This window comes from Carcharodon carcharias, chromosome 12 (assembly GCF_017639515.1).
Source record: "Carcharodon carcharias isolate sCarCar2 chromosome 12, sCarCar2.pri, whole genome shotgun sequence".
NCBI classification, from domain to species: domain Eukaryota; kingdom Metazoa; phylum Chordata; class Chondrichthyes; order Lamniformes; family Lamnidae; genus Carcharodon; species Carcharodon carcharias.
In genome coordinates this window covers 40418588-40441355 of record NC_054478.1, presented here as the reverse complement: position 1 = coordinate 40441355, position 22768 = coordinate 40418588, and the positions used below count along the sequence as shown (strand labels likewise).

Genomic DNA, 22768 nt, shown 5'->3' with positions numbered 1-22768 from the left:
TAACACAAGAACTGTTACCATTATAAACCAAACCATACCCGTGAAAAAGAGAAAATATAATATACCCTATAAGCACAAACAGAAACTACCATTATCTTAATATGAAAACTATATATAGTTAATAACATAATAAATAATCTATGAAATAAACACAATTATAATTTTGGAAGTTAATTGTACTTTGGTCTTCCCAGACGTTTTAGCTTTAATATTAGTAGTCACAATTGAAGATAAAGTTTTCAAGTGAATGTGCTAATTGGGTCTTTCAAATTAGCCAGCATGATGTTCAGGGTCTTTTATGCTCAATCTGGAGATCTTCAGAAAGATTTGAATTAAGTGACAAAAGAGCTTGGAACTGCTTTCTAATGTATGGAGTGCAAGGGCAGCATATGACATTCACAATAACAGTCTCATCATGCACCTTTGGGGAGCTACGTTCTGGGCTGATCAGCAATTACCCTGACCCATCTCACATCTTATCTGGTGATGATATTCAATGGGTTCAAGACCTCAAGGATGGCTTTTCATTTTAAACACAAGTGCTTTAAATGTCTGGCATGATAACTTTTTTTTATTCACAGAATTGTTGAGCCGAATATTCATCTTTGATTCAATTATTTCAATGTCAAATCTCTTTCACGCAGATATCAACACCAAGAAAGCTAAATGAACTGATTAAAATAAAAGCTCTCATTTTGGAAAGAAAACTCTCATTTTGACCGATGTCACCTTATATGTGGAATGTTTCTGCAGGTGTAGATGAATGTCATTAGATAATAGAAAATATGCAAATGTACCACAATCTCAGTTTTGATATGTACAATCAAATAATTCCATTACTGTACAGTAATGACTTAAGCAGCTTATAATTACTAAAACAAACTGGGCTAATAATACTTTACTGTTCACAGTGAGATAAATGAGCTCTTCTATACTGTTATCACAAATGCAGTTTAAATAGCATGCCGTGCTCACGCATGGAATAAGAAAGTGAGTTGAAAGTGAGCCTCCATTATAATCTTTATTGTATTGATGGTGACAAATGATAGACCGTTAGAATGAGCATTTAATGTTTTTGTACCTATAAAGGAAAAAATTGAATATTAATGCGGTCAATCATAATGTCATTTGTGAAACATTATATACTCCCTTCTCATTCTGCATATTTTTAGGGGAAGGGGGGGCTATCATTTTTTTGTGCATCAATAGTTTAATTCAGATTTTGCACTAGTTATCAATCAGTGTCACAGTTGCGGCTGATCCCAAGTTCTTATTTGATTACAACATTATTATGCTGTCTCTGTTTAAAGAAAAGGAAAATTCCAGTGAGGCAAGACGGGATTAGAAGGTAGCCAGAAATCTTTTCATTTAAAAAAATCTTGCAACTCTGCCCCTTGTTTCTCTGACTATAGATCCAATATTAACAACACAGCAAGAAAATATTATCTTAAAATTACTTTCAACAATTACAGTGCAAGAATCAAATGAAAGTTGTTACTGCCAAGTAAACTATATCAGGTGGAAAAATAGTACAATTTTACAATATAATCAAATTTGAACAGGCCCAAACACCTCTATATTCAATCATCAATGATGTCATTCTCTTTTCCTGAATCTGGGATACTCAGTTACTAGTTTCTAAGAAAATGTTCCCTTCATGTCGATCAACTCCTATAGGCTTATCTGCAATACTAGATTTCATATGGCATGCTGTAAGGATAAGGTGCTTCAAGCAACACAAGGGTAGGCTGCAACCCAAATAAATGTTGAGTGTTGTTCTTTATATACAAAAAATATCTTTCCTCATTCATTATATTTTTGCCCAATATGGTAAAATGCTCTTCAAAATCACAACTGAAAAGAAATGGTTCTCCAAAATATACCGCAGCTTTAAAAAGGGCTGTAGGCATTTTCATTGCTTCACTAATAACCTTAAACATTCATCAAATTAACTTACTTACACTGGATGAGTTCTTGTCTTGGGCAAAGCAAACTATCACACATGAAAAAAAATGCATGGAAACACTGAAAAAGATCACTGTACTCATGTTAGCTCTTTAGTGAACTTTAAATATCAGCATGTCCCAGTTACTGACCTGGTAATGTCAGGAAACCTGATTGGAAAATACAGCACTTGGCACTTGGGCCTAATGTGTTTCTCTAGTTCTTTGGGTCGATGATCAGGAATTAGTTTCATGAAAGAGCCAATGGACATGAGGAATGATTCCATATTAAATGCTGAATTGAACACGACCACATCAGCCACCAAGCTGAAAATAGAGAGGTTAGGCTGTTAAAAAAAGAACATTTTAGATCTTGCTCTTGTGACAAGACTTCTGGCCCAATTTGTAATAGAAAATAGTATCTTGAGACACAGATCAAACCTTCATTGTTGATTGTTAATATCCAAGTCACTCATATTTACATCACCCTGTGGTTTCCGCAAATGCATATAAAGGCCTTTAACCCCTAAACTACACATGACTCTACTTTGAAAACATAAGCATTTCCCAAATGCTTTGGTCAGACTGACTGCTGTAAGCAATCCAATTGTGGTTTGGAGGCATTCTCAATGCACTTCAGCAGTGATCAGATGGACACTGAACTAGAACAAAGAGTTCTGCTCGCAGTTCACTTGTGCCATTTTACCCAGATCAGAATTGTTACTGGAGATTATGTCCACAGGGACAGCAATCTTACAGTCTACTGACATGCAGACATTTTGGTATCTGAGTAATGGTTCTGTTCCACAGATCTAATTCCTCGAATTATTTACACCCCGGCTTCATCTTATGTCTAAATAAAACGTCAGACACCTGCTTGCTGATTAAACTGACTGCTTATTAAATCTTTGACAAGCTCAGAATACAACTAAAATGATGCCGTTTTTGTTTGTCCAGTATTTAAAATTATTTTAGATTTTATTGTAATTCATTCTTGGGCCTCAGTTGGTGACCTTGTCCTACCAGGTGCCAAGAATACGTCTGAGACAGCAAAGGTGGAAATTGTTCAACCTTTTCTCCTGCTTTATATATGTTGTCACGGTCTCATCACTGTAGAGGAGTGAGCTGAGGACGCAGGCTTGGTAGACTCACAGTTTGGTATTCTCACTCAAGTTAGAAACATAGAAACATGGACAGTAGGAGCAGGAATAGGGCATTCAAGCCTGCTCCAACATTCAATATGATCATGGCTGATCCTCTATGTCAACGCCATACTCCCTCTCTCTCCTCAAATCCCTTGACGCCTTTAATGTCTAGAAATCTATTTCCTTCTTAAATATATTGAATGACTTGGCCTCCGCAGTCCTCTGTGGTAGAGAAGTCCACATGTTCAGCACTCTCTGAGTGAACAAATTTCTCCTCATCTCAGTCCTGGATGGCTTACTCCATATCCTCAGACTATGAATCCTTGTTCTAAACCACCCAGCCAGAGGAAACATCCTCCTTGCATCCAGTCTGTTCAGCCCTATCAGAATTTTATATGTTTCAATGAGACTCCCTCTCATTCTTCTAAACTCCAGTGAATAGAGGCTTAGTTGATCCAATCTCTCCTCATATGAATATCCCGTCATTCCAAGAATCAGTCTGATGAAACTTCGGTGCACTCCCTTCTATGGCAAGTATATCCTTTCTGAGATAAGGAGACCAAAACTGCACACAAAAATCCAGGTGTGGTCTCACTAAAGCCCTGTACAGCTGCAGTAAGACATCATTAGTCATAAACTCAAATCCTCTTGCAATGAAGGCCAACATATCATTTGCCTTCCTAACTGCTTGCTGCACCTACATGCTTGGTTGCAGTAACTGGTGGACAAGGACCAGGTCCTTTGTACATCAACATTTCCCAGTCTATCTCCATTTAAATAACACTCTGCAATTTTGTTTTTGCTACTGAAGTGGACAACTTCACACTTACCCACATTATACTGCATCTCTCATGTATTTGCTCATTCACTCAACTCGTTTTTATCTGGGTAGACAGTATGGCTGATGTTATTATGAGGACGGCATTTCTAATCTGAATGAAAAAATTCAAGGGTTCCATCCTAGTGTTACAACCGGTCCCCAGGTAAGGTACCCTAATTTATTAACTTCCCAAATGGGGCCCCAATTTTGTTAAGCTCCCACCTCAAGAGGAATAACCTGGCTTTATTCAACCCCCTCAGTTGGTCACAACAAAGTTAATTTAAAAGGGATCCCTTCCCCCGTGGATACCTTTTCCCAGTTCAACTGTATTTTTTTTTAGAAAGGGCAAATTTAACCAGGCTTTCTTGAGTCAAAGAAACAGTAAGTTTATTAGTTACTAAAAACCTGACAAAAATAATAAAAATGCAACACATACACATAGATCAGAAGTGAGAAATTAAGAGTCCAAATAAAAGTTTAAAACGATATACGAATCAGCCTTTGGCTTGTCCATGAGGCGTAGATGGCAAAGTGTTGCAGCCGTTAAGTTGGGTGATTCTGTTAGTGCTGACTTTAGCAGTTTCGCAGTGGGTTTGGAGACATTGGTTCTGCAGGATAGCTGAAGAAACTGACTTGTTTCCTTTCTGATTGTGGCTTCTGCTGAGCCTTGCCTCCAGCAACAGAGAGAGACAGACAGAGAGAGAGAGACAGACAGAAAGACGTCGCCTGTAACTGCAGGGGTGACTAGTTGGTCTCCTTGCTGTCACACATACAGCACAACAGCACACTAGCACCCCCTGCACTGCTCTGTAGCTAGCTTTTTAGCATATTTTTCCCTCTGTAGTTCTGTAAGGGAAATAAAACCATTTCTTGCAACCAGAGTCTGTTTTCTTTGATCTCCTACCATTTTACACATTCTGAGATATGAATCAACAGGAGATGGATTTCAGATCACGACTGAGATGTGGTAATCAGTCTTTTGTCTCTGCATCCACAAGAGATTAAAGTTCATCTTTCTTTTCCCCCTTTTAAGTGTCTCTGCTTGAAGAAGGCCATGACACCTTTTCAGGTGTGACATTCCATATTCTCTCAGGCCAGGTCTGTCAGTATAGTGAACATAGGGATTTTTCCAGAAAGTGGTCACTTTACATTGTCAGCCATATTTTGCTCAGTGTCCTTGTTTGTATTTCTTTAAAAACACACACATCTTCATTAAAAAGTTCAATATGCCCATAAGTAATTTGTGGTTGTAATTGGCTTTTCATGACACTAGTACACACCAGAGTGATCTGTAACACAGTCAGCTCTGTGGTAGCTAAGTGTACTGAGCACGCTCTTCAGAGTCACATCTGGTGACGATCAGAGCCAGCCAATGCCCTGATCTTGAATGTTTTAAGGTCATCCATCTGTGGTATGGTTTGTTCTGAAAGAAGGTGTTAGTTACACAAATCTCATGGTAGCAACAAAGCTCAAGTAGTTTATGTCCATTCCCATTTACTTTTCTCAGGCCACGATGTCTGAGGCAGGAGGGGTATGCCTCATGCTCCGCACCCGATCTTGGATTGTGCTGATAGCAGTGTCAAGCTCCTCATTCGATTCTGTAGTGCAACACAGTATTGAAGCACAGATTCTCATGAGGTTTCCTGGCCCTGTTTGAGTTGAAAGCGGATGGAGAGAACACGTTCTGAACCATTTGTGTGGGGTTCTACCATCAAGAGTAGCGAGTTCCCTACAGAGAAGTCTATACCTTATCCACCTGCTTCCTCTGAACTCTTCCCTTGCCGGATAAACATGTAATGTTTTTTTTTCACTGAGCCGCTTTCAGCAAGCCTGATCCGCTCTTGGCAAGCCTGGCCTCTTGTAGGGTTGCTATCTGGTTGTTTGTCTGTTAACAGGCAGGAGAGAGAGAGAGATACTAACTTCTTTATCCTCTCCCATCTGTCCAAAAGCAGAGGTGTTTTTCAATTATTTTTGAAGTGGGCTGTGGCATGTTTCCCCAAGCCTTCAGTTTGCATGAACCAATTTAATAATAAGTCACAGCAAACTCGCGTTATGATTAACTCAATGTACAGTCATATGAACTCGAAACATTAACACTGTTCCTCTTTCCACAGATGCTGTCAGACCTGCTGAGTTTTTCCAGCATTTTCTGTTTTTATTTCAGATTTCCAGCATCCGCAGATTTTGCTTTTATGTCAATGATTAGTTTGTTACATTCAAACCTGTGGGGAGGGGCGGGTGGGGTAAGTGTTCACAATCACAGAGTTTTTCCAGCATTTTGTGTTTTTATTTCAGATTTCCTGCATCCGCAGATTTTGCTTTTATATCAATGGTTAGTTTGTTACATTCAAACCTGTGGGGAGGGGCGGGTGGGGTAGTGTTCACAATCACAGATATATACATAGTAAGAGGCGATGGAAAAGAGGAAGATTTACAACTATGGGCAATAATGGTAAGACAACCAAAAAAATGAATATTAGTCCACATGATTTCCAAAATCCGAGAAGTCAAAGTCCAGAGGATGTTTTGTTTCCTTCGTGGTAGATTTCAGTCCAAATATGTTTCTGGTTGGAGACAACATGAAAATTCTTGAAACGAATGATGGTGCAGCGCAATGAGTTTTCTACATTTAGACTGCTTGACAGGCAATGATTCCTTTTAAAATCAAACAGGATTTGAGGATTGAGAGATGGCGTCTGGCTGCTTGGATGGAGGGGGACAGACATGTATCCTTCTCTCACTCCACTGTTCAATGCCTTGGCTTTCAAGGAGGACTCAGCGGTGGAGGCTAATGTTTCCTGCAACATTAAGAACTGAGTGGTTCCTGTATCCCAGAGCAGTGCAATGGACTTGCTCACATTCTGGGACAGGGACAAAGACACTGTTCCTGGAAGCGCAAAAACCTGAAAGCGCTTTGGGAGTTTGTCCGCTTGGCCACACATAGGGCCATACCCTCAAAAGTTCTAGTTTGTAATAGATTTTTTTTAAAATTAGAAAATAGGAGGAGTAGGCCAGTTGGCCCTTCAAGCCTGCTCCACCATTCATTATGATCATGGCTGATCATCCAACTCAATAGCTTGTTCCCGCTTTCTCCCCATATCCTTTGATCCCTTTTGCCCCAAGAGCTATATTCAACTCCTTCTTGAAAACATACTATGTTTTGGCTTCAACTATTTTCTGTGGTATTGAATTCCACAAACTCACCGCTCTCTGGGTGAAGAAATTTCTCCTCATCTCAGTCCTAAATGGTCTACCCCATATCCTCAGACTCCTGGTTCTGGACTCCCCACCATCAGGAACATCCTTCCTGCATCTACCCAGTTTAGTCCTGTTAGAATTTTATAGGTTTCTATGAGATTCCCCTCTCTCCCCACCGCCCACCCCGCCCCCCCACCACCACCACCACCCCCGCCATTCTTCTGAATTCCGCATATATAATCCTAACCAACTCAATATCTCCTCATATGTCAGTCCCGCCATCCCAGGAATCAGTCTGATAAACCTTTGCTGCACTCCCTCCAAAGCAAGAACATCCTTCCTTAGATAAGGAGACCAAAACAGCACACAATATTCCAGGTGTGATCTCACCAAGGCCCTATATAATTGCAGCAAGACAATCTTGCTCCTGTACTCGAATCCTCTTGCTATGAAGGCCAACAAACCATTTGCCTTCTTTACCGCCTGCTGCACCTGCATGCTTACCTTCAGCGACTGGTGTACGAGGGCACCCAGGTCTCAATGCACATTCCCCTCTCTCAATTTGTAGCCATTCAGATAATAATCTGCCTTCCTGTTTTTGCTACCAAAGTGGGTAACCTCACACTTATCTACTTTATACTGCATCTGCATGCATTTGCCCACTCACTCAGCTTGTCCAAATTACACTGAAGCATTTTGCATCCTCCTCACAGCTCACCCTCCCACCCAGCTTTGTGTCATCTGCAATCTGGAGATATTACATTTAGTTCTCTCATCTAAATCATTAATATGTATTGTGAATAGCTGGGGTCCCAGCACGGATCCCTGCGGTACCCCACTAGTCACTGCCTGCCATTTGGAAAAAGACCCATTTATTCATACTCTTTGTTGCCTGTCTGCCAACCAGTTTTCTATCCATTTCAATAAACTACCCCCAATCCAATGTGCTTTAATCTTACATGCTAATCTCTTATGTGAGACTTTGTCGAAAGCCTTCTGAAAGTCCAAATAAACCACATCCACTGGCTCCCCCTCATCAACTTTACTAGTTACATTTTCAATTCTGCCACTGTTTTCCAAGTGCTCAGCTATTAAATCTTTTATAACGGACTCTAGAATTTTCCCCACTATCGACGTCAGACTAACTGATCTATAATTCCCTGCTTTCTCTCTACCTCCCTTTTTAAATAGTGAGGTTACATTAGCTACTCTCCAATCTGTAGGAACTGTTCCAGAGTCTACAGAATCTTGGAAGATGACCACCAATGCATCCACTATTTCTAGGGCCACTTCCTTAAGGACTCTGGGATGTAGATTATCAGGCCCTGGGGATTTATCGGCCTTCAATGACATCAATTTCTCTAACACCATTTCCCACCTAATACTGATTTCTTTCAGTTCCTCCCACTCAATAAACCCTGTGTTCCCCAACATATCTGGTATGTTATTTGTGTCCTCCTTTGTGAAGATAGAACCAAAGTATGTAATTAGCTGGTCAGCCATTTATTTGTTCCCCATTATAAATTCCCCTGTTTCTGACTGTAAGGGACCTACATTTGTCTTCACCAATCTTTTTCTCTTCACATACCTATAGAAACTTTTACAGTCAGTTTTTATGTTCCCTGCAAGCTTACTCTCGTACTCTATTTTCCCCTTCTTAATCAATCCCTTGGTCCTCCTTTGCTGAATACTAAAGTGCTCCCAATCCTCAAGTCTGTTGTTTTTTCTGGCCAATTTGTATGCCTCTTCCTTGCATCTAATACTATCTCTAATTTCCCTTGTAAGCCATGGTTTGGCCACCTTTCCTATTTTACGTTTGCGCCAGACAATAAGCAATTGTTGCAGTTCACCCATGCACTCTTTGAACGTTTGTCATTGCCTATCCTCCGTGATCCCTTTAAGTAACGTTTCCCAATCCATCATAGCCAACTCGCGTCTCATACCATCGTAGTTTCCTTTATTAAGATTCACGACCCAAGTCTCAGAGTCAACTACGTCACTCTCCATCTTGATGAAGAATTCTATCATATTATGGTTGCTCATCCCCAAGGGGCCTCGCACAACTAGATTGCCAATTATTCCTTTCTCATTACACAATACCCAGTCCAGGATGGCCTGTTCTCGAGTTGGTTCCTCAACATATTGGTCCAGAAGACCATTCCGTTTACACTCCGGGAATTCCTCCTCTGCAGTATTGTTACTAATTTGATTTGCCCATTCTATATGCAGATTAAAGTCACCCATAATTACATATGTTCCTTTATTGCATGCGTCTCTAATTTCCTGTTTAATGCCATTCCCAACATTACCACTACAGTTTGGGGGTCGATATACAACCTCCACTAACGTTTTCTGCCCCTTAGTGTTTCTCAGCTCTACCCATACAGGTTCCACATCGTTGGAGATAATATCTTTCCTCACTATTGCGTTAATTTCCTCTTTAACCAGCAATGCAACTCCATCATCTTTTCTTTTTTGTCTGTCCTTCCTAAATACTGAATACACCTGGATGTTCAGTTCCTATCCCTGATCACCCTGCAGCCATGTCTCCGTAATCCCAACTATATCAAACCTGTTTACATCTATTTGCACGGTTAATTCATCCACTTTATTGCGAATGCTCCTTGCCTTAAGGCACAAAGCCTTAAGGCTTATCTTTTTAACATTACTTGTCCCGTTCCCACTATTTTTCACCGAGGACCTGTTTGATTTTTGCCTTTGATTTCTATGCCTATCACTTTTCTTATTCCCCTTCTGTCTTTTGTTCTTGTCCTCTGACTCCTTGCATAGGTTCCCATCCCCCTGCCATTTTAGTTTTAGCCCTCCCCAACCGCTCTAGCAAATATTCCCCCTAGGACATCAGTCCCGGTCCTGCCCAGGTGTAACCCGTCCAAGTTTGTACTGGTCTCATCTCCCCCAGAACTGGTCCCAATGTCCCAGGAATCCGAAACCCTCCAACTCACGCCATCTCTTCAGCCATTATTCATCCGATATATCCTGCGATTTCTACTCTGACTAGCACATTGCACTGTTAGTAATCCTGAGATCACTAACTTTGAGGTCCTACTTTTCAACTTACTTCCTAACTCCCTTTATTCTGCTGTTAGGACCTCATCCCTTTTTGTACCTATGTCATTTGTACCAATGTATACCACGACCACTGGCTGTTCACCCTCCCCCTTCAGAATGTCCTGTAGCCGCTCTGAGACATCCTTGACCCTAGCACCAGGAAGGCAACATACCATCCTAGAGTCTTGTTTGCGGCCACAGAAACACCTATCTATTCCCCTTACAATTGAATCCCTTATAACTATTGCACTTCTGCAGCGAGGGTCCCTGTCCGCTCTGCTGCACTACCTTTTGGGGGGTCCTCTTGGGCTACTCTTATGGAGCCCTATAAGACCCAAAGGCTTCCGTTTCAACCTCCAGCATTCATGTCTGGAGTGTCCTAATTTGTTACAATGGGAACACACCAGTCTCCGTGTGTTCTCTTTTCAGGCTTGAGGGGGGCTTCTCGTGTCCTTTCTAGGTGAAGCACCTGTCATATCTATCTTCTTATCTTTCCAATGGTTTTGGGGGTGGTTTGGAAAGGGTCTGCCTGAGTTGCCAGGCCTACAGGTGAGGCCATAGTTATCTGCTGTGACAACTGCATCTGTAGCTGTGAGGGCTCTCTAGTCACGCAATCCCTTGTAGGTATGCTGTATTTTTAAAGAGTGGATCCACCAGTTGAACACGATTTGCTCTAGCCATTTGAACTCTATGTAGGTCTGTGTGGATTTCTTATGAGTGTTCCAGAATTGCTGGTGATATGCCTCCAGGACTAACTGATTGCCACTAAGGATGACAGCCTTGGTCTGTTCATAATTAGGGTACATGTCAGGGGTCAGCTTGGAATAGACCTCTTAGGCTTTCCTTGACAGCTGCCCTTAAACTAAAAAGTTCCAGATATCTGATGGTGATTTTAGCTATCCTGCTACCTTATCAAATGTGGCGAAAAAGGATTCCATGTCACTCTCTTCAAATTTGGAACGAATCTAGTCTACATAAGGGTCTCAGGGATTAGTTCTGGGACAGGGAGGTTTGGACTGTTAGCAAGTAGAGAGGGGTTTTCCCTTGCAGCTTCCATCTGTCTAGTCTCGCTCTCCCTTTGGAAATGGAATTCTTCTCTCTCACTTTCTCTTACCCACTCCAGAGCTTCTCTTTCTCTCTCTCTCTCTTTCCATCTCCTTTTCCCTTTCTCACTCTCTTTCTGTCTCCTGAAATTCTAGCTGGATTCTAAGCTTTTCCAGCTCAAGTGGCTAGGGAAAGGGGTTCAGAGTCAGGGTTGAACTCCTGTTGCTAGTTGATAGGTGGGATCCAAATGCTCTACCAGTAACGGGGACAGATCACTTCTTTTAATCTTACAGAGTAGTTCGACTTGGAATTCCCTAGCTACAACATCTAATTGTTCTGTGCTTAGGGATGCAAATGTCTCGCCATTTAAATTTCCTTGTTTTAGCAGCATTTGGGCATAGAAATTTGCCATTTTTCTTGTGTTAGAGGAAGGGAATTTGCTGCAGTAATTTTTTTGTGTTTTAAAGATCATTCCAGCCATTAATTTTCCTTCTTAGCTTCCAAGTGGTTCCTTTTATATCAGATTCAGCTCGTTTCTTAAATTTGGGCTCTGGTCAAATTTTTGTTTGTGGCATCTTTCCCCAAACCCTCGTTTGTGTGATCCAATTTAATAACAGCTAGCAGCAAGTTCACATTATGATTAACTCAGAAGGTCAGTTTATTCACATTCAAACCCCAGCAACAGGGGTGGGGGATGGTGCAGGCAGTGTTCACAACTTCACACACACGTATACAGTAACGGGGATGGAAAAGAGGAAGATTTACAACTATGGGCAACAGCAATAAAAGAACCACAAAAAGGAATACTAGTTCACATGATTTCAAGAATCCGAGAAGTTTAAGTCTAAGAGATTTCCTTCATGACAAGAGTTCAGTCCAGATGAGTTTCTGGTTGGAAACAACATGAAAATCCTTGAAACAAATGGCACTGTGGCATGATAAGCTTTCTGTGCTTGGACCGCTTGGCAGGCGATGATCAGAGGCTTTTAAAATCAAACAGAATTCGTAGAGTTAAGAGATGATGGCTGGCTGTTTGGTCAGCCAGGAGCTGCTGGAGTTCTTTCCGGTTGGTGTTAAAACAGCAGTCTGAATTTGTGAGGCTAGAAATGTAATATTAAAACAATCCAAAAAGCTCGAAGAATGGGGTCATGTAACATAGCCCATTAATGATTTAACTGCAGCCCAGCAAGCAGTTTCTGTGCTCCAGGCTAAAATCCATTGTTTCCCTTAGAAGTGAAACGGTCGCTGTTACTACTTCTTCAGGTGTAAGAATTTCCATAGCCGGAATCGCTCCAGATTTGCATTAAGTGCGGTAGCAGGTGGGAAAAAGAACTTTTTACCTGCCAGGCAGCTTTTCACGCCCAATCCTGCCAAATTAATCATGCATTCCCATGAAACACGTTGTTTCGTTGGTGGGCGGCCTCCAATTCGCCCGCCATGCCATAACCTCGCTGCTTTCTCACACCGGACGCTATATTTAAAGTGCAGATGCACACACACCTCTCAGTGCTTCCAGCCCAGGACTGCTGCACAGAAGACATGGCCCCGAAAGGCAAGAAGACTGCAACCCTGATTCAGCAATGTGTCCCTGGAATGCCTTTTGGACGCCTTGGAGGCCTGCCACGATGTCCTCTACCCATGCTCTGGCCACAGGAGGGGCAACAACATCACCAATCCGGCTTGGGAGGCAGTGGCAGCGGTTGTCATTGCCAACAACCTGCGGAAGAGGACAGCCACCCAGTGCCGAAACAGGATGAATGACCCCTTCATACCACCAGGATGTCACTCTTCTCATCACTCTCAACGCATACACTCAGAAATCCATCACATACCTACAGGGATCTCACTCACTGACAGTTCAAGGGGCATCACCATTCACTGTCTCAAACACAAACATTCACTGTCCTCTTTCATGGCACCACACTGCCCGCACATGTCAGGCGTACTTATCATCTGACCTGGCAGGCGTCCTGCTTGCATTCTCTCCATCTCTATTCATGCAGGAGAAAAAGGGAGAGGTCGCAGGCTGGTGGAGGAATGCCCGAAATCAAGGTCCTCACGGACTTTGAAAGTAGAGTCATGCAGCTGGCTGATGAAGATCTGGACCGTTCCTGTGGTGAGCTTAGTGGTGCTCAACCAAGTGAGGATCCAGCAGTGCAACATCCATCAGACAACCATGCTGTGAGTGATGTGTCATGTTATTTCTCCTTGCTTTCATAGGCACATCTGGGAAATAGCCGAGGGAGTCCACAACCCAGGTCCTCGACTGAAGCCCTGAAGATACCTCACAAGAGGAATCTGCTGAAACCCTCAGTGAAGACCTGTCGTAATGCTCACCCACACCCTCCACTAGCGCAGAGGCACACACCTCAGTGGGACCAAGCTTTACAGTAAACGAGGTCACTATCTGGTGAGCACATCACACTGTCCGATCCACAGCAGGCAGCAGCAGGGACTTTCCAGATTTCCAGTGGAGGCCAGAAATCTGCTGAGTCCAAGTCAGATGACGAGCCTCTGGACTCAGTCATACCTCAGTTGCTGGAGCTTTAAAGGCAAGCTCGAGAACACCAGGAAGGGATGTCTGCTGTACTCCTCAGGTTGCAAGGCACAATGGAGGAGTTTGTCCGCCTTCAGTCTGAGGAGATGGTGTGGGCATGCCAACACATCGAGGTCGACCCTGGGGAAGCGGTATTCCTCAAGGATCAGTGCTGCATTTTTGGGGAAGCTAGGTGAAAGCATGAGGGAGAAAGGAATAGGATATGTTGATGGGGTTAGATGAAGGAAACTCATATGGAGCATGATGTTACAAAGCTGTAAATATAAGGTAAAACTCCCTGAAACATTAATTCACCTCACCAAAGCTGGACTCAGAAACTTTCCCAAGATATTCTTCCCATCATTAAATATGCAAAACGTGGACCATTGATGAGATTTTCCTCGGAGTTGCTGAGTCATTGAACCAGGAAGATCCTTGGTTAAATGATTAGTCAGCACTAAGTTAATTGATCTCAGCCAGGGCAACTCTAGAACATAATTGTCCTGGGTTAGGAAGATGATGACAGCTACACTTCTATTCCTCATCTTCTGTAAATTTCAATGCATAGCCTACCAACAATCACTGTCAAAACTCACACACAAATAATGGGCACTTGGGCAAGGTTCTGGTGGAAACCGCACCCTTACAAAAAAAAAATCAATGTCTTGAAGGCAGAAAAAAATTAGCAAAGAAATATTTAAAACGAGAGAATAATATTAAAGAAGCTTCTAAATTAAAGGACCTTTAAGCAAGGTGACACCACATTTAAAAGACATAAAAGATAACATGAAGATAAATGGTTTAGTTTTTTATAATTCATTCACGGGATGTGGGTTTCACTGGCTGGGCTAGCATGTATTGCCCATCACTAGTTGCCCTTGAGAAGGTGTGGTGAGCTGCCTTCTTGAACCGCTGCAGTCTATGTGGTGTAGGTACACCACAGCGCAGTCAGGAAGGCAGTTCCGGGATTTTGACTCAGCAACGGTGAAGGAACATTGATATATTTCCAAGTCAGGATGGTGAGTGACTTGGAGGGGAATTTCCAGGCAGTGGTGTTCCCATCTATCTGCTGCCTTTGTCCTTCTAAATGGTAGTGGTCATGAGTTTAGAAGATGCTGTCTAAAGAGCCTTGGTGAATTCCTGCAGTGCATCTTGTAGATGGTACACACTGCTGCTACTGTGTGTCAGTGGTGGAGGGTGTGAATGTTGGTGGATCTGGTCCCAATCAAGCGGGCTGCTTTGTCCTTCATGGTGTCCAGCTTCCTGAGTGTTGTGGGAGCTGCACTCATCCAGGCAAGTGGGGAGTATTCCATCACAGTCCTGACTTGTGCCTTGTAGATGATGGACAGGCTTTGGCGAGTCAAGAGGTGAGTTACACATTGCAGGATTCCTAGCCTCTGACCTGCTCTTATAGCCACAGTATTTATATGGCTAGTCCAGTTCAGTTTCTGGTCAATGGTAACCCCCAGTATGTTGATAGTGGAGGATTCAGTGATGATAATGCCATTGAATGTCAAGGGGTGATGGCTAGATTCTGTCTTGTTGGAGATGGTCATTACCTGGCACTTGTGTGGCGCGAATGTTACTTGCCGCTCGTCAGCCCAGGCCTGGATATTGTCCAGGTCTTGCTGCATTTGGATATGGACTGCTTCAGTATCTGGGGAGTCATGAATGTTGCTGAACATTGTGTAATCATCAGCAAATATCCCCACTTCTGACCTTATGATGGAAGGAAGGCAATTGATGAAGCAGCTGAAGAGGGCTGGGCCTAGCACACTATCCTGAGGAACTCCTGCAGTGATATACTGGAGCTGACATGACTGACTTCCAACAATCACAGCCCATTTTCCTTTGATGCCATACTCGGTCAAATGTGGCCTTGATGTCAAAGGCAGTCACTCTCACCTCACCTCTGGAGTTCAACTCTTTTGTCCATGTTTGAACCAAAGCTAAGTGGCCCTGGCAGAACACAAACTGTGCATTAGCGAGCAGATTATTGCTAAGCAAGTGCCACCTGATAGCACTGTTGATGACTCCTTCCATCACTTTACTGATGCTTGAGAGTACATTGATGGTGCAGAAATTGGCTGGGCTGGATTTGTCCTGATTTCTGTGCGCAGGACAAACCTGGGAAATTTTCCACATTGCCGGTTAGATGCCAGTGTTGTCACTGTACTGGAACAGCTTGGCTAGGGGCACGGCAAGTTCTGGAGAACAAGTCTTCCGTATTATTGCTGGAATATTGTCAGGGTCCATTGTCTTTGCACTATTAAGTGCTTTCAGCCGTTTCTTGATATCACGTGGAGTGAATCCTATATTGGGTTCTCAAAGCATGAAGATTATATAAGGAAGACTGAAGGTGGGAAGAACATTCACACTTTTGAGGCTGTAAGAAATAGTTAAATCAGATTAGGATGGTGCAATACACTTTAAAACTGTGACTATACACAGGGAGAAAGAGCTCTGCACTTTGTTAATAAGCCTGTGCCTCCTGTAGATGCAAACTCAATGTTCTCTGATGGTCAAAAAGGTTTAGTCAAGAGACAAGCCTGTGCTTGAATTTCCTTCAAAGCCTACACCTGGAATTACTCAGGTACCTTACAAATAACCCAGCAGGAAGAAAATGTAATCCAGTGTGTCCAAAAGTGGAAGCCTACCTCATATCTATACAGGAGGAGGAAAAGGCCAGATTCGGCTGAGTATTGTATTTGTAAAACAAAGATCAAGTTTCAAGTAAGAGGGATTGCATGTCAGGTGACTTAGGGCCTAATTTTCACTCCTGAGACGGGTAGCATAAGTCAGGAAATTTCCTCACTCGCTGCATCCGCCCAGAGAGAAATTCCCCCAAATTCCCCCATCTTCCTTCCAGGGTGGGGGAGGTGCAGATCGGACACGGCGGCAGGGCCTGCTGAATGCCAAGGTAGGCTTTTTAAAAGGCTCGCCTCGGTTCTCTGTGACTTTGTCCCAGTTATTTTGTTAAATTTTAGGCCCCCCAAGCCCTCACTTCTCACATCCCATCACGGCCTCCCATCCCATGCCAACTTAATGCCAACTCATGCCCCTCATGCACCCATGGCCCCTTATAATCCCATGTAAACTTAATGCCAACCCACCCACTACCCTTGGCCCTTCCACCCTCCATGCCAACTCACTCAGTATCCACCAAGGGCAGATCTCAGGAGCCATGTTGAGATGAAATACAATAGAGGTCTAAATGTCTATTATAGCCTTCACTATATTTACAAAACACATCCATTTAAGAAAACCCATTCAAAAATTTACATCTCCACAAGTGCTTAATCCCTTATAAAAAAAACCTAACTTCTTTTTGGAACATAAAAAACAGCTAATCCTTTAATAATCTCTTTGAGCTCTCAATCAAATTGTGAATTTAGGACACCCTGCTGAGATAATTATAGCTTGTGGAAAGCAGCCAAGCAGTCATAATGACATAGTGATAGCCCTTGGGGAAATGTCAACACAAAGCAATTATAACTGCTAGAATAATGTTTTTCCTAACTCTTGCTAACAGAGGCAGCCTGATTTTTTTAATTTTTAAAGAGATGGGAATTTAAATAACCTCACATTATGACAGCTCTACAGATCTTATCTGCCCTTCAAAATATTTATCTCTACTCTAAAAATTTGTGACTCCCACACCACGGGTTAAGGCCCTTGCTACAGCGAAAATGAGGTCTGTTTGAACTCAGTACTGAATTCGACTGGCCCTGCAGAGTGAAAATGGGTCGGTCGGAAATGGGGGCGAGTCTTCCACATCCAGGTGCCACCTGCCATTTTGAAAGGTCTCCACAACTCTGTGGAGATTCCATAACTCTGCCAAAATCCAGGCCTAGATATTTTTAGTATTATGTCTAATAGTGCTAAAAGGATGTTAGGCATGCTTCCCCAAATACAAAAGTAGCTTACCAGACTTGGGACTTTATAGAGCATTAAGAGGCATTGAGGGAAAATAATTCCATCTCATCCCACTAAGACAGCTTCAGCAATGGATGAGAAGATGTTGTAATTTATAAGGGCAGCACGTGTACTATTGATACAATGATAAAAGATTATTAGAGTGTAGTTGTTAAGGTAAGAGGAGGAAGCTAGTGGCTAGAATTTCAAGAGACATGGGAAAAAATGCAAATTTAAAAAAAAATAGGAGCAACAGGATTTTCACTGCCCACTGAAGGCATGGAAAGGATCAAGTTGCAGTAATTCAGACATTACATTGTGAGAATGTAGAATATCTGCCCTGAGGACTGAAGGAAATTAATAAATTTAGAGTGGAATCATCAGCTAAATTGAGGATTGGTTAAAAAATGAGTGAAGCAGGTCAATGATATGAAGAAAAAAAAAGGGAATGAGAAAAATAACTTAGCCATGGGGAACCTCTGTGTTAATGTTAATTCTTTGTAATGTTGTTATTTTTAAACAGACATACTTGATAATGACACTCTCCTTGCCCCATCACTCCCTTGTGATTTTTCAATTTGGGCTCTCCTTGTTCCCACAGCGCACTGTGAGCACAGTGTAGCTTCATTCAATGTCCACAGAGCTCACACTGATCTGGATGTAAGAAGCTGGACGGTAACAATGAAAAGCACAGGGAAAAACAGAAAAGATGGAAGAAAGATTTTCATATGGGCTTCCTGTGAACTGTCCCCTCTTTTAACTTTAATTCCTTTTTAATCACAGTTGGTCAGGATATATTGCAACTTGACTTCAGCAGATATATTGCAACTTGACAGATGTTCTGGTATGGGGAGCTAGAGTTCAAAGTTCCTTTGTTATATAATATAATTGAATCCTGAAAATATGCAAACTTAGTTTGCCAAGCAGTCTCAACTAGGGTTTCTCTAAAATGCATGTAAAAGATACTATTTTTCAAACCCTTGACCCATAGGCCATTTCAATGCTTATTCAACAATTCTTCCTTAATAAAAGTAGAAAACTAGCATACATACAGGAGAAGGGAATAAGAGGATGTGGATGCAGGATAAGGAAAAGGTCATCATGGTAGACTTGAGCACTGGTACAGATCAACCCAAATGACATGGTTCTGTGGACTCTATGTAAACATCAACTTTTAGAAAAAAAATTGTTGGTTTCCTGTGCTTCTAATTTTGCTCTAAGTGTATTGATTGTACGCTAAATGAGATTTACAGGTCAATTCCTCCCTTTCTATAGCTGAGTGCTAGGCAGTGGCAGCACACCTACCTTATTTGCTTCATGTTTCAAAAACAAAAATTGCTGGAAAAACTCAGCAGGTCTGACAGCGCCTGTGGAGAGAAAGACAGAGGTAACTTTTTGAGTCCATCTGACTCTTCTTCTGAAGAATCATACAGACTCGAAATGTTACCTCTGTATTTCTCTCTACAGATGCTGTCAGACCTAATGAGTTTTCCAGCATTTTTTGTTTTTGTTTCAGATTTCCAGCATCCACAGTATTTTCCCTTGCTCAAGATTGAACAAAACGCTTGCAGACCTCAGACCCCCTTCACTTCAGGGAAACCCCAGAAATCCCGAGGAAATGCAAACTGGCCTCATGGGTCCCTTGCACTCAATCTGGTCTGATCTGAATCTACCGATATTTTATTGATCTGTATGTATTTTCTCATTCTGGTCATTTATATAGGTCATACACTTCCCAAACACAGCAAACTAGTCTTTAGCTCAAGGAACAGTGTACAATACTTGAAAGATAAAGGTGCATACCACCAACCAACCTGTTTGCTCGCAGTCCCTTCACATAGACTATGATCTGAGTAGGCATGAGCACAGGGCTCAAGGCCTAGTTGGCCCTATAAAGAATGAGCATTTCCCTAATATTGTCAGGAAAAAAAATGAAGCAAGAGTCACCGTTAAGGCCAGCCACCTCATTAACGTTGGATGCTCTTTCTTCCAGGTACAAATATTCCACCCTTCATTGTCACTGCAAGTCCTTTTGCATTTTGCTATACTGCTACCTTATTGCTTGATCTTCAAAAAAGGCTATTTCCTCTGGGAGTCAATGATAAGTCACCATCAATTTAAAATAGTTACTCAGTGAATGAGGAGAGAAATCAGGAAACATTTCTTCATGCAGAGGTTGGTAAAACCTGGAATATTTTTCTCTAGGCTTGAGGTGGATACAGGGCTTTAGGTAAAGATTGGAGCAGTGAGATTTGGATTGCACTGGCAAAGATCTGCACAGAAATGGTGGGCTAAATGGCCTCCTTCTGTACTGTAAACATTAATACCTCTATGGTACTATTAAACAAGGAATTAGCATGTACACTAACCATAAAACGCTTTATGATATCTTGCTTGATAAATTCCTGCCACTAAATTTAACCTGCACCTCAAGAAATAGTTTAGAGTTGTGCTTAATCTTGTCATTTGCCAGCCACATATACGCATACTTTCCAGCAGGGTCATTAAACAGCATTCAGGAGGATGAATCTTGAGGCAGAGGGATCAACTGAAGTACCCAATATGTTTATTGAAACCGAAGCCAAATAAATTCAGCACAGAGCAGGAATTGATGTAATCAAAAATAAAAGCAAAAAAATGCGGATGCTGAAAATCCAAAACAAAAATAAAAATAAATTTTTTTACTTAGTTCTGTTGAAGAGTCATATGGACTCGAAACGTTAACTGTGTTCCTCTCTGCAGATGCTGCCAGACCTGCTGAGTTTTTGCAGGAATTGGTGTGTTTGGCTTGATGCTGTACCTTCACCCAGAAGTTCAGTGTTGAAGTTTAAGGCTCTAATTTCATTTGTTTGAAATATCAATGCTGAAAATAGTAATGGGTATTCCAGAGAACAGAAGTAGGTGGATAACTTCCACACTTCAAAGAGGGAATTACATCTGTTTTACCTAACAATGTGGGAAGAGTTTTTAAAGGGCTAACCAGTTGTGAATAGTGAAATTGGTCTATTGTGTCAGGTGTCAGATGTGTTGTGGACTCACCACAAACAAGTTTGGAAACTAAAAGCAAGCATAGAGTTTATTTTGTATGGTTTCCAGGCCATCTTCTACCTCCATGTGGTATCTGAGGATGAGTGTGCCCAAAACTTGTTAGGTTTTAAAATTTGAAGAATAGACATGGTACAATATAATCTCTACTTTCTAGTCCAACAACCAAGTCAAAATCTAAACTACACAATAAACACAACTAGTAACCACTAATGTTTCTGATTTGATGGTGGTTTTGAGTTGAGTGAGCTTACTTGATCAAGGATTGTTTTAATGGCGCTACAATGGCCTGAGTATCAATTGGGCTAGAGAGGAAGGAGAGATACAATCAGTGTTCCAGCTCCTGATTCCTATTCAGTGACATCTGCTGTAATTTCCTCCTGCATAAATGCTTTGCAAGGAGAGGACTGGCTTGGGTTGTGATGCCCCCATTGTCAAGCAGCCTGTTGACATAGTCTAAACTTGCACTTGAAGGATAGTCACTTAGGCAAAGCACTGGAAAGTAGCCAGTTCCCAAAGCACCGTATCCCAGCATGAGTCAGCACCTTCAGGACAGGCAAGGAGAGATGAAAAGAAAAGCAAAGAAAGGAATAATTTGCATTGAGCCAGCAGTGAATATTAAACATGCAAAAAATAGCACCTGTCAATGGATTACACACTGCACTGGTCAAACCAGCTGCTGTGATGTCAAAATATTTGAAAAGAATGTATATGTTAAACAGTTCCCATCATTACCATAGTAGCTAAAAGATAAACAAATTGAAAAGAACTTCAAATAACCAAAATAACTTGTGAAAAAAATAGGCTAAAAAGTAAGACTGAATGACAGAAGTGGAGAAACTGTAGGGATAAACAGTGAAAAGTAGGTTGGGATGTAATTTCTAACATTCCAAACATGATACTAAATGGACTGGGATTAGGGCCAAAGAGAAAGGGTGTTTTTTTTTTACAGATTGAATATATGCTAAAAACAAAACTGAGGTTATCAAAGGTGATCACAGAGGGGTGGTGCAGGTAAATTACCACAAACGCAGAGGTTTGCAAAATCCAGGGTTTCGGTCGGAAATGGGTTGTTAGGCAGAAATGTTTTTGCTGTGCTGAACCTGAGAAAGTACAGAGATGAGCCAGCATTTATCACACTGTGCAACTGCCCTGCTGTGGAGGTTTAACATAAAGTGGCAGCTGCACCCATAATCCCTCCACAAACAAACTCAAAGTAGCAGAGACACGATACAAAACAATGAACACATTCAGTTTTCTGACTTAATCCACGCAGCGAGGAAGTACGACCCATATACCAGAGCAGTTACAATGTTATCAGCTTTGCAGGGTGCAAAAACGAAAGCTTCAAATGATTGTGCAAGGAATACAGAATGACTCCAGAAAAATATCTACTTGAGTTGATCAAGGGATGGAGGGAATTGGAGGTGGTTGGGGCGGCGGGTGGGGGGGCGGGGGGGTGGTGGGGGGTGGAAGTGCGCTGGAACATTGAGAGAGAGAAAAAGAAAGTGAAGATTCTTCAAATACAAAGAAAGAATACTCACATAATTTCTGTAAAACCGTTTCAATTAATGTTTGAAAATAAGTTCCCGCTTCTGAGAATTAAGCTGTAAAACTGGTTTTCAACAGGCTTCACCACTATATGCATATATTTGTTAATCCTTTCTCTCTGCTTTCTCTTTATTGAGCCATTTCCCAGACTCTACCTTGTCCTTGGAGTGACCATAGGATCAAACCTAAGAGATTTCACTCTAGCCTGAGGTGACTTTCCTTCCAGTTCCAGTGAAATGAAAATATAAGCTACTTCAGAGTTAGATCATGAGTGAAATCAGACTGTTTTCCCTTACTTTTCTGATTTACCTTTTCTCCTGTTGCAGCTCCTCCATAATTACACTGACTGTTTCCCTTCCTTTACCAAAGGATGTATTTTATTCTTTATGGGGATTATTTTTCTCAGCCTACAATTCAAGCAAAAGTTTGAGGAGCATAAACTTGATCTTGGTAAGTTTACATAGGAACATTGGCCTTAAGAGCAGGAGTAAGCCATTCAGCC

At 41.8% G+C, this 22768-nt stretch overlaps 1 protein-coding gene across 14 annotated transcripts in view; it reads right to left on the bottom strand.

The window, feature by feature from the left end:
• The window catches only part of gtdc1 (glycosyltransferase-like domain containing 1), a 426961-nt gene that overhangs the window by 274815 nt on the left and 129378 nt on the right, over window positions 1-22768 (bottom strand). For all 14 annotated transcript variants that reach the window (XR_005944629.1, XR_005944631.1, XR_005944632.1 and 11 more), the window contains one exon: window positions 2097-2270. Coding sequence is in view for 10 of the 14 variants with exons in the window: in XM_041201712.1 (XP_041057646.1) it covers window positions 2097-2270 (174 nt within the window). In the remaining 4 variants the exon portion in view is untranslated. The remainder of the gene's footprint in view (window positions 1-2096; window positions 2271-22768) is intronic.